The 12,688-nt window shown below is 41.6% G+C and overlaps 1 protein-coding gene across 1 annotated transcript; it reads left to right on the forward strand.

Annotated features, from left to right (window-relative positions):
- Positions 1 to 439: 439 nt before the first annotated feature.
- Positions 440 to 10,299, forward strand: LOC109960556 (gap junction Cx32.2 protein-like). The gene is made up of 11 exons (XM_020600738.1): positions 440 to 563; positions 1,224 to 1,306; positions 1,399 to 1,577; positions 7,331 to 7,402; positions 7,680 to 7,760; positions 7,874 to 8,195; positions 8,306 to 8,484; positions 8,605 to 8,676; positions 8,852 to 8,929; positions 9,341 to 9,526; positions 9,870 to 10,299. Exons 2-11 carry the CDS (start codon positions 1,237 to 1,239, stop codon positions 10,023 to 10,025), a joined length of 1,395 nt encoding a protein of 464 aa, XP_020456394.1. The 5' UTR covers positions 440 to 563; positions 1,224 to 1,236; the 3' UTR covers positions 10,026 to 10,299.
- The last annotated feature ends 2,389 nt before the right edge of the window (positions 10,300 to 12,688 follow it).

The raw sequence follows: 12,688 nt of genomic DNA on the forward strand, positions 1-12,688 counted from the left end.
CAAAGTATTAACTTAAGGGGGCTGAATAATTTTGCACGCCCAATTTTTCAGTTTTTTATTTGTTAAAAAAGTTTGAAATATCCAATAAATTTCGTTCCACTTCATGATTGTGTCCCACTTGTTGTTGATTCTTCACAAAAAATTACAGTTTTATATCTTTATGTTTGAAGCCTGAAATGTGGCAAAAGGTCGCAAAGTTCAAGGGGGCCGAATACTTTCATAAGGCACTGTACAGCCCATTTCATAATATCATGAGATATTCTTCTTGTTTCTGTATTCTGAATGTTTTGACCTGGAAACATATGGTGCACAGATGTCTGCATGTCGTCCCCCTTGGAAAAGCAAGAATCCAACAACGTGCAAGAAACACAGTGGTGATGATGTTGGTTGCAGGAAGCCTCTTGTGTCAACTCCAACAATCAGTTTCCAGTGAATTTAATGAAAATATTTGGCAGACTTCCCTCAGAGGGAGGACGTATCCAGGAAAATTTCATGAGAAGCTGATACTTAATGTGAGACACAGTGGGAGTGAGGCACAACGACATTTTCCTGAAAGAAGCAAGGTATGTTGTGACTTCTCTTTTTTGCTGTACTGTAACTGCATGTAGCCGTGTGTATATACAAAGGTCTTAAAAATGAGTGGAAAATACAATTTTACTTCTGTTACATACTTTTATCAAAGTTCAATTTTGAATGCAGGACTTCTACATGTAATGGAGTATATTAGGCTGGTGTATTTGTGAATAGTACTAATACAACTACTTTTTCCACGTGTTTGTATCTGCACAACAGGTCAGTAAAGATCTGAACTGGGATGAGCTTAAGTTCCAGTTTTTGCTTCTATCTAACAAATTATAACCATAACACCAAAATGACCAGGTCATTACTTTTCTGGCTGTTTTTAAAACTTCCTTCAGGAGCATCTTCTGTGCAGTGGCAGAAGATGAAAGGTATAAAGCATGTAATTAAAGTATCTCTGGTTGCATGCCTATTCTCCCCCAATGAGCCATCTGTTAAGAAACTTAAACATGTCCTGTTTGGAGTGAGAAACACTGAACGCATCTGTGAACAGTTACAGGAAAAGGGAGGAGGTTGTTCCAGGAACAGACCTCCCTCATACAGGCTCTTGCACAGCTGTATCTCTTCAACATTCTGGTGTTTATACTATGAGACACGTAATAGATGGACACAGGCATGATGTTCCTCCTATCTCACTTCCTCAGCTCAACAGTGACAATGCATATCCAGGAGATGGGTTTTCTGAGCAGCCTGCTGTGCAAATGGCAATCACAGGCAACTTTCATTGGTATCTTTCATCATTTGTTTCTTCATTTTTTATATGAGAGACCCCATACTAAGAGATTATTGTGAATTACAATGGAGTCTCTTTGCTCTCAGGTAAAGCAGTACTGCCTGTGCTCCTGCTCATCAGAATGGTGATCCTGGGCGCTGCGGCGCAGACAGCCTGGGTGGACGATGAGCAGGACTTCGAGTGTGACACGCAGCAACCAGGCTGTAGTGTGGCCTGTTACAATGAGTTCACACCTGTGTCTGCTGAACGATTTTGGACACTACAGGTGGAAACATTTCTCTTATATACTCTTAAATTATATCTTTAATCTCAAAGCAAAAAACCTGTTACTGTCACAGTATCACAGTGTGAAGGTCAGCATTTTGTAAAATGTACCAGGGTGGCCAATATGACAGACACTGTAGATCAATGTGTTCAACCATAATTTAATCAGTAACATTTTGAATGTTAGCGACTCAAGTGAAGTCACAGTTTTAGTGTCTTTAAAAGCCTCAGATGAGGTAAGGGTTCATCTTTGTCCAGTGGTTTGGGTGGAGTACTTTAAAACCTCGGATTAAGAGAAGTCATGATCATCTGACCTCTGTGGCTCACTGTGTTGGTCAGCTGAAGTATGAAAGTTGTTAGTTCTGACTTTAGTGTGTTAGTGAACTTAGAAAAGTGCAGAGAAAATTTGAACAGATAGCTTAGGCTCTTAGAGCAAAGACTGAGAAGCACTGAGAAAGATACTCGAGTTATGAGGACAGGTAGCTCAGGGGTTAGAGAAAAGACTGGGAGTCTGGAGAACCCGGGTTCAAATGTTTCAGAGGTAGGTGAATTTTTGAAGTCCAGTGACCAAAGTCAAGACTGAAAAGTACTGAGAAAGATCATAGACTTGTCAGAGCAGATAGCTCAGGAGGTTAGACAAATCCTCTAGAGTTGGACACTCACTGGTTCAAGTCTTGCCCTGACTCTAATGAATTTTGAAGTCTATTCAAATTATAGGGTCAAACGCACGTTCAAATGTGAAGGGCTCTTGCTGGTGCTCGATGTGGTCTGCCTGGGTTTGAATCCTGCCCGTTGCTGTGGGGTTTGGAGTGCAGGGGGAGCGTGTGTCCCCCAGGCCTGGGAGAGAGGAGAGTTTGGGGTTATGAAGAAGGAAAGCATGACAAGAAGAAATGCTACTGAAACTTTAAATACTTTCTAAGCATAACTTTCTTGCAGATGATTTTTTAAAGGGTCAGTTCCCCCTCCTCCTGGAGACAAAAAGAGAGCCCATGCAAAATATACATTTGGGCACGTTTCTGTACTTCCATCACGAATGTGTGTATCGAATAAACATTTGAGGGAGAAGTACAGTTACCCAAATGTGTGTTGTATGTGCTTCGGTCCTTGCTACCTCCACGTAAACACAATAGGAGAAATAAAGAAAGGATACTCATCTGATCGAAGTTGTAGAAGGACCTGGCTTGAGCAGGGAACCCTGGGTGGTGAGTGGTGGTCAATGTAAGGAGATGAAAGGTCAGAGGTCACATCAAAGCCGCTGCATTCTTTCAGGAAATGTTTGAGGCTGAACTACTGCTTTGACTTCGGAAAGTCTACAGGTGCTGGTCATATAATTAGAATATCATCAAAAAGTTGATTTATTTCACTAATTCCATTCAAAAAGTGAAACTTGTATATTATATCCATTCATTACACACAGACTGATATATTTCAAATGTTTATTTCTTTTAATTTTGATGATTATAACTGACAACCAATGAAAACCCCAAATTCGGTATCTCAGAAAATTAGAATATTGTGAAAAGGTTCAATATTGAAGACACCTGGTGCCACACTCTAATCAGCTATTTGACTCAAAACACCTGCAAAGGCCTTTAAATGGTGTCTCAGTCTAGTTCTGTAGGCTACACAATCATGGGGAAGACTGCTGACCTGACAGTTGTCCAAAAGACCACCATTGACACCTTGCACAAGGAGGGCAAGACACAAAAGGTCATTGCAGAAGAGGCTGGCTGTTCACAGAGCTCTGTGTCCAAGCACATTAATAGAGAGGCGAAGGGAAGGAAAAGATGTGGTAGAAAAAAGTGTACAAGCAAAAGGGATAACCGCACCCTGGAGAGGATTGTGAAACAAAACCGATTCAAAAATGTGGGGGAGATTCACAAAGAGTGGACTGCAGCTGGAGTCAGTGCTTCCAGAACCACTACGCACAGACGTATGAAAGACATGGGTTTCAGCTGTCGCATTCCTTGTGTCAAGCCACTCTTGAACAACAGACAGCGTCAGAAGCGTCTCACCTGGGCTAAAGACAAAAAGGACTGGACTGCTGCTGAGTGGTCCAAAGTCATGTTCTCTGATGAAAGTAAATTTTGCATTACCTTTGGAAATCAGGGTCCCAGAGTCTGGAGGAAGAGAGGAGAGGCACAGAATCCACGTTGCTTGAGGTCCAGTGTAAAGTTTCCACAGTCAGTGATGGTTTGGGGTGCCATGTCATCTGCTGGTGTTGGGCCACTGTGTTTTCTGAGGTCCAAGGTCAATGCAGCCGTATACCAGGAAGTTTTAGAGCACTTCATGCTTCCTGCTGCTGACCAACTTTATGGAGATGCAGATTTCATTTTCCAACAGGACTTGGCACCTGCACACAGTGCCAAAGCTACCAGTACCTGGCTTAAGGACCATGGTATCCCTGTTCTTAAGTGGCCAGCAAACTCGCCTGACCTTAACCCCATAGAAAATCTATGGGGTATTGTGAAGAGGAAGATGCGATATGCCAGACCCAACAATGCAGAAGAGCTGAAGGCCACTATCAGAGCAACCTGGGCTCTCGTAACACCTGAGCAGTGCCACAGACTGATCGACTCCATGCCACGCCGCATTGCTGCAGTAATTCAGGCAAAAGGAGCCCCAACTAAGTATTGAGTGCTGTACATGCTCATACTTTTCATGTTCATACTTTTCAGTTGGCCAAGATTTCTAAAAATCCTTTCTTTGTATTGGTATTCAGTAATATTCTAATTTTCTGAGATACCGAATTTGGGGTTTTCATTAGTTGTCAGTTATAATCATCACAATTAAAAGAAATAAACATTTGAAATATATCAGTCTGTGTGTAATGAATGAATATGATATACAAGTTTCACTTTTTGAATGGAATTAGTGAAATAAATCAACTTTTTGATGATATTCTAATTATATGACCAGCACCTGTATATGTTGTTCTCTCCTAAAGTAGATGAATAGTTTGAGCTGAACAATACAAGATGTGGCGTAAAGCGCAGCAACTTTGTGCAGCCAAACAATGAGCTGGGTCACAAGCTGATGACAGACGTTAGGTTAAGTTAGCTTAAAGTTACAGCGCTCCGTCTCCCTGCTCCACTACGATCTGCTACGCTCCGGCACGCCCTGCCAAGCTCTTCAGATATTTGTTGTTATGAAATTATAAGAAAACTTAGTGATCAAGCAGAAATAACTGAAAATGTCAATCCCTAATGAAGCTAATATGGCTGCACTGCTGGCAGTGCTGTTCAGTAAGTCTGGGTGACAGGAGGCTCAGGAGGCTTGGAGCAGATTTGTACAACCAAAATATTTTTTTAAAAGGCTCCATACTGTAGTTTTAAGTTAGCTTAGTGTTCCATGTGCTCTATCCTTGCTGCCTCTAGAAGAGCCAAAAAAAAAGTTACTCACCTGATGGTGTGCGAGCAAGGTGCGGGGTCTGGGTGGTGATGCAGGCTGGTGTCCAGGATCAGTGGTCAATCTAAAGGGTGGAAGTGGACTGAAAGGTCAGAAGTGAGATCAGATCCAGTTTAGAATTGAATGAGTGTGAGAGGCAGAGACTTGCTATGGTGTTAATGCAGTCAGAGTGTGGAGGGCTGAGCTCCATCAGCTTCAGCCCTGAGTGACCATCTGAAGGACAAGACGAACAACCAGTTTTTGACCTTTATCAGAGTCAGTTTGTTGGTAATTTGGTAGTATCTCCTGGTTTCAGGGGTGCTCAAATTTTAACTTAGTAATTTAGTAGATTGGAAGCTGTTGTTAGGACTCACACGGTACTGACTCAGGGCAGAGCTTGTTGTTGGCAATGTTCTGAACCATGAGCAGAGGAGAGAGGTAGTTTGAAAGAGGAGTGAAAGAAGCCATCTACATCAAACTGGAACACCCATTGCTGAAGAGAGTAGCTGGTCTATGACCGCTGGTTACACAGAAACGTCAATTATCAGAATTTGTTATAAGTGGAAAGTGGCTAAAGCCTGAAACATGCAACAGGTACCAAATCCCATATAACTCTATAACTGTAGTAGAAGTATAAAGTGACATGAAAAGAAAATAAGTAAAGTACAAATACTTCAAACTGTATATTCTGTAAGCACATTATAGTAAGTGTACATTGGTGCATTACACCATTACATCTAAAACTACTCAACACTAGTGCCAATCCTAACACCAAGCCCTTTTTTATAAATACACTTTTAGACTTTATACTTTTACCCTGTCAATCTTCATACATTATGTCTCTGTTAAATGCATATCTTGGTCTTGATTGTCATTTATTATCCCCAAGGGGCAAGTTGTTGTAGAGCCAGTAATAACCACACAATCATCAAACAACAACATATCAGTAATATACACGGACAATGAAGTGCGTCCATAGAAATGTATTTTTTTACCTACTTCATTGTGACTCTTGACTCTTTATTGTCAGACTTTCTTTTAGAAGTGTGCACTTTGACATTTTCTATTAAGGTCCACTGGTGTATTTGACCCACTGTGTAGAAACAATGAGTGAAGCAGCTGACCAGACATCAGGAGAGGGGAGTCCATCTTTAAACCTGAAGGACACACAGAGGTTCGAATCTCGGTGCCTGCAGTTGGCGCCGCAGATGGCTGTACCGAAAACAAATTCCTTGTGTGCGTCACATACTTGGCCAAACCTGATCTGAATGCATGAGAGCGAGCACGCAGCATGTGGCGCACCTGACTGTTTATCCAGGGCTTCTGGTTGGGGAACCTCCTGACTTGTATGGTGGGCATAATGTTGTCAATACAGGTACTAATGTACCCGGTCACATACTCAGCATAGTCCTGTACGCTGACAGAAAAGTCCTCTGAGGTGGCTGCAGCTTTAAGCACATCCCAGTCTGTCTGGGTGAAACAGTCCTGCAGGGTGCCTTCAGTCTCTGGGGTCCAGAGTTTAATTTGTTTGGTGACTGGGTTTGCTTGTTTCAGTCTTTGTCTGTAAGCTGGATACAGGAACAAAGAAATGTGGTCAGAGCGCCCAAGGTGGGGGCGGGGTGCAGCCCTGTAGGCACCACGTATGTTACTGTAAACATGATCCAGTGTGTTCTTGTAACAAGTGGGAATGTTCACATGTTGGTAATTTTGCGGGAATACAGTCCATAGATTGCACTGGTTAAAGTTGCCAAGTTCTACGGCTGACTCCGGACAGATATGGCAAAGACTGCAGCACATCACGGACTACAGGACCAACACCAGCATCATCAGCCCCATAGACAGCCTGCCGGATGCCCGGATGACCTCAACACCTTCTACACCCACTTCCTCCAGCTATGGCACAGAGAGGAAGCACACACACACACATGGACCACCCGACCCCCCACCTCCCCTCCACTAATGTCTCACCAGGCCAGGTATGCCAAGTCCTGAGGAAGATCAACTCCCGCAAAGCAGCAGGACCAGACAACATCCCTGGGAGGGCTCTCAGGGCATGTGCCAGTGAGCTGGTTGATGTTCTCACCACCATCTTCAACCTCTCCCTCAGCCAGAGCATTGTTCCCACCTGCTTTAAGACCAAATTCTGAATAATAACTTTGTCATTTGTTTGTTTTGTCACTCAGAGTGTGGCTTTTTAAAAATCTTTTAGTTTAGTTTAGTTTTTTTGTTTGTTTGCTTGCTTTATGGTTGCAGACATTGGTCTCAAAAAATATGAAACCAAGATGAGTTTATGTACCTTCTGTAGTGAACAAGCTGTACACAGAATGGTGAGGAATCACATTAACAGCAGCATTCATTTCTCTCCAGCTGGTTCTGGTCTGGGCTCCTGGTCTCGTCTTCCTCTGCTACCTGATTCACCTCACCATCCAGGAAAACCAGGTGACAGGATATACATGGACAATGTGCTGTATGTGAAAACAAAAACACTAAATCTAAAACTCACAAGTGAAAGAGATTGTAGATATTTGTCAATAGTTTCTTGAATTTAAAGGTGAGTAAATATTTTGCAGCTTTTCTGTTTTGTTCTGTGGATTTTAGACATTTTATTGCATATATCGTTAAAGAATTACAAGCCGTGTTGTTGAAAAAATGGCACATATTTTTAATTGGATTATAATCAAGCATCATCTACCAGTGATGTTCTGTTTTGCCAAAGGTGAGGAGGGGAGATGGAGAGGTCAAAGGTCATGCTCTGGGGGCATACCTGGCCTGCATGGTTTCTGTCATACTGGTAGAGGTGAGACATGTGCACACTTAAAAAATCTGTAAACATTACAACAAAGTAATACAAGAAGCATGTAGACGATGGTAAAGCTGTTTGCACTTTCATGGATTATGTTTCTGTTACAGGTTGGATTTACTGTGGCACAGCCAATAGTCTTTGGCTTTCAGGCCAGGAATGATCAGCTCTGTAGCGTGAGTCCATGTCCATTCAGAGTAGATTGTGCCAGTCCCCATGCATGGGAGAAGACAGCATTCCTGGGTATTATGTTAGCAGCATCCTGCGCTTCCCTGCTGCTCTGTGTGGTGGAGTTGGTCTGTGTGCTGTGTAGAGCCAGGCAGAGGCAGCCGGATGGAGCAAAGGCCCTGCGGTCCACGTCACAGGTTAAGGAGAGGCAGTGTTTCCTTAGCCAGCTGCTGAGCCTGTGGCACTCCCATGCCGGTCTCTTAGGTACTGACAGGAAATAACAAGCCAAGTTAGTTAGTTAGTTAGTTAGAAGTGGCACTTAAATATAGGAAACATGCATTCATATGAAATGAGACATGTTTCTTCTCTCTCAGGTAGAACCGTCCTCCCGGTGTTGCAGCTAATGCGGCTTGTGATCCTTGGGGCAGCTGTGCAGCCAGTATGGCACAAAGACTTCAATGACTTTATTTGCAACACTCTGCAGCCAGGCTGCAGCCAAACTGCCTTCAACCAAGCCTCCTTCTTCCCCTTGCACCATTACTGGACGCTGCAGGTATCAGTGCTAAGGTTTTATGGTGATGTGAAACTCTGGTGTTCTGAAGTTTCTGGTCTCACTGATAATAAATAAGCTTTTACTGCTAATGAAATTGTATTCCATGTACTTTATCTTCAGGTGGTTCTTGTTTTGGCTCCTGCTCTGATTTTCTTCTGTTATCTGGTCCACCTTGTCTTCAAAGGGAAACAGGTACTTAACGTACGACTTACAAATAAAATGAGAGTAGTTTTTCAGAGAGTGTTTAAATACAAATACAAGTAGCCTATGTCCTCTCTAAACTCTTTACTAAATTCTCAGTATCTTGTGCTATTTACTTTTGGCTCTGATTGTGATGGTGCTCTTTTTTCATTTGCTTTTCTATCAGGAGGCTCCAGGAGCTCAGGATAAAAGTTATGTCAATGGGGCATATTTGGGCCAATTGTCAGCTGTGTTTCTGCTGGAGGTGAGTCTACACACACCGAAACAAAATATATTTATTTAATTATTCATGGTTTATTTATCCCCGATTTGACATGTAGCTTACAGGTAAGAGTTCACATGTGAAATTTACAATACAAATGACCCTGTACATTTCTATTCATTTACAAAGATTCACTCAGTGACAGTACTTAAAAATACTCCTGCCATGTTACTGCATTTTTCTTACTGTTACTAAATGATCAATATGAGGCTCAGGCTGCTGATTATTTACTGTGGTAGGTCACAGCTAGACAAGGTGTCGCCTGTCATGAGGCCCAGCAGATTTACGGAGGCCTGATACTCACCGTGTGACAGGTCAAAGTGTCATTTAACATGAAAATGAGCATTAATTTATGCACTCCACAGCTGATGTTCAGCTTTTCTCTGCCTCCAGGTGGCATTTGCAGTGGGGCAAGCTGTGACTTTTGGGTTTTCCCTGTCTACCAACATCTCCGTGTACTCCACATTATGTCACCACAGAGTCGATTGTTTCATCTCCCAGGCAAATGAGAAGACGCTTTTCATGAATATCATGTTCTCTGTGGCCTGCCTGTCAGCCCTGCTGACTGTGGTGGAGATGGTGAGTTCACTGTCCCTGATGTGTGTCAGACCAAGGGTTTCTCACAGTGATAGTAATTCCTACACCAAAGAGATTTGATCTGTAGTACAGCCACCATCTTTTTATGTGTCCCATGTTGTTATTTGGAGCAACATTTTAATGCTGGTTCCTATTCAGAATATTTAAAAAATGTTATCCCATTTATAATTTGAAGCATCCTGTAAGAAGCCTACATATTTATTGAGCACATATCAGCATTTTAGTTTTTCACAGCAAGCTGTTTGTGCATGGCTGTAAAAGAATCTTTAGGCCTGAGAGCATATTTGATAACTTAAAACCATTTGCTAAACCTCCTACCCGACAGTGCATGGTGCTGCAGAGGGACAGGCAGAGGAAAGAGAAGCAGCAGAAGAACAACATCTTGGAGACATTGGCACTGCAGATGAAGTCAGCTGAGAAGGAGGAAGCAGACACTGCAGAGGGAAATGAAGACTGCATGAAACTCAACACTGAAAGTTGAATAATGTGAAGTCCTCAGGTTGATTCCATCCCTGACATTTTGATAGAAAGCTGCTTCGCATGGCAGAACTGCTTTGCTTTTACACTCAGATATTCTTTCCACTTTATATTTTTACATTTTATACTGAACATTGTGAATGTGCTTTATGATGTGTGGCACTCTGACCACACTGCATCACTGTGAAACCTATTTGAACTTTGTCAGGCATTTTACTCAGATAATGTGTGAGCTTGTTTGCAGGAGCTCATTATATAAATAAAGTTCTGCTTCACTATCCAATGTTCATATCTTAACACACAATCATAAAATATGCTTTTGATTCTGTCTCAATTAAAATATTCAAGGATGTGGTCATTCTTCCTGAATAAACTTCCATAAATCCAATTAGGAGTCAGAAAGGTCAGGGTTTTAAGTTTTCCTCAGTATCAAAGTGATCCAATGATAGTTGTCTCTAAATAAATTAATCAGTTGCAAACAGCTAATTCTGCATGTTTGAGAGTTTGCCAAAAAGGAAACAAAAAGTAGGCTACAAACAGGGCTGAAGTTTAAGCTCACAGCTCACAGAAGTACCTGCTGGCCACCACTATGTCGGGAATCACACCATTTCAGGTGTCCTCACTTAAGAGACCACAAATCAAAGCATTAGAATGATACATCAAATAGTGATTTTTTTTTCAGAAACCTTTCAATCTCCAGTTTTGTGACACAATTTGACATTTGTGACATTCAAAAACAAACTTTAGACAACCTTAGAATGACTTTTATTTTGTAAAAGAAATATTTGACCTTAAACACAATTACCTCTGATGTCATTTTTCTTTCTTTAATTCCTTTTTATAAATTAGAATGGTATATTATGCATGCAATACCGCATTAGCTGCTTAGGTTTTCATCTTCCACAGAAAAAAGAAAAACAAGAAACACAAAAAAATCCCTTAAAAGTCCAGATGAAGCTGTTTGGAAAAGGGTGGTTGGAGAAGTCACAGCATGGAGCGATGTACACGGTTTGCAGTTGCATAGTACAGTACACGAAGTTCCTCTTTTTAAAACAGCATGCTGTTTTGTATTGCACATTACTGAAACTTTGTATGCTGGACCTTGCTGTTGCTGCAAAAGTCCCACAGGGGTCATCGTCGTCATCTCATTTCAGCATATGTATACAGCAAATAGCATCTGTCAAAGATGTAATGTACACTTGTTATAAAAATAATTGCCAGCAAATATTCATCTGTTACTCTGAATATGTTTGTTCTTTTGCTTCTTTTGTTTTTCCTCAGTTTTACATTTCACCAAAGAAAATCCTCCCTCGAAGTTCTGCTCTTTGTGGACACCTTGAAATTTGGTCTGAGAGAAACCAAATTAACAATGAATTTTGTTTTGAGACAAGTTTTGCCACAGGCAAACAAAAATAAGAGCGAGGCAGGACAGTTTTTGAGGTCAGTGGAGTTATTTTGTTCTGATCTGATTCCACTGCTAAAAAAGGGCAAACACCTCCCATCACTTCAGAGAGAGGGTGGGACGCTGGTCTGAAAAATCCCTGCTGAGCGTCTCAAGCAGCCCAGCTCAGCACTGGTTGGTTGCATTTCAAAAGGTTCCCTGTTCAATCAACCAATGGGATTTTTATGCTATGGGGCAGAATGAGACAGAAAAGCATGCTTCTAAAGTAGCATTAATACTTTTTTATTTCACTTGCAGTCTAGCTATCTCAGCTCATTGACAAACCATGCATTTAAAAAGAGGTCAACAGGGGGCGAAGGCATTCTGGAAATGATCAGTGCCTTTTAGCAGATTCACACTGTAGGAACTGCTGCTCAGAAACCACCTTATCATTTTGCTTTTTTGCTATACAAGAAAGTGATCTACCGAGTGAATATGACAAACTATGTTAACTGTTATTATAAGGGCTAGGGCCGTATCACTGTGTGACAGTCGCTTCATGACATAAATCTGACTTAACAGAAACTTATCATTCTGATGTTCCCTCATACAAGTCATGCAAAACTTTGAGTGACATAAACTAACAGTTTAGGTTTTCTGTGTGCCATTTCAGTGGATTTAGTTGCAGTCCTCAGGGTTCCAGAGAAACCATTCACATGTAGTTTGGGCCAACTTTTCCTTTTTTCCTTCTTTTTTTTTTTAAAAATCTCAAATTTGATTTTTTTGGGAGAAAGGTGCCCCTATAGCTGCACAACATCAACTTGATTACAGTAGGGTTCTATGTTATGTTTGGAGTGAACATGCTCTGCAGGCAGGACAACATGCCGGCTACCCGGAGAATGAACATGATGCAACCGACACTGCCACATATTTAATTCTTTAATCACCTAAAACCAACAGAAGTACCAATCGCACAGCTCTCAGCTGACTGGATAACCAACATCTGTAGATTTGTTTTACCACAAATCAGTCTGATTTAATCTGCAGCTTCAGCAGCAGATGGTCCTTTAGGTCTACCAAACTTTACTAAACTATTCCCAAGCTGGAAGAGGGAAAAAACATATCACACAAAACATCCAAAACCTCTTGACAGATTCTCCCAGCACAGATTTTTATGCTGGTCCACATCAACAACATCAAATGCATCTCAAATAGGATTCTGCTATTGTGTTTCACTGACAGACTGTCGCAGCTATTGATCCTCTAACCCTCGAAGCTGTTTTGAA

Source organism: Monopterus albus, unplaced genomic scaffold (assembly GCF_001952655.1).
Source record: "Monopterus albus unplaced genomic scaffold, M_albus_1.0 scaffold48.1, whole genome shotgun sequence".
Classification (NCBI taxonomy): domain Eukaryota; kingdom Metazoa; phylum Chordata; class Actinopteri; order Synbranchiformes; family Synbranchidae; genus Monopterus; species Monopterus albus.

What these genes read in the sequence shown, in the direction of transcription:
- LOC109960556 (XM_020600738.1), top strand. Translation starts at nt 1,237, where the DNA reads ATGCATATCCAGGAGATGGGTTTTCTGAGCAGCCTGCTGTGCAAATGG. An exon ending in TTGTCTTCAAAGGGAAACAG is followed by an intron (nt 8,677 to 8,851) that starts GTACTTAACGTA and finishes CTTTTCTATCAG; the next exon opens with GAGGCTCCAGGAGCTCAGGA. An exon ending in CAGCTGTGTTTCTGCTGGAG is followed by an intron (nt 8,930 to 9,340) that starts GTGAGTCTACAC and finishes CTCTGCCTCCAG; the next exon opens with GTGGCATTTGCAGTGGGGCA.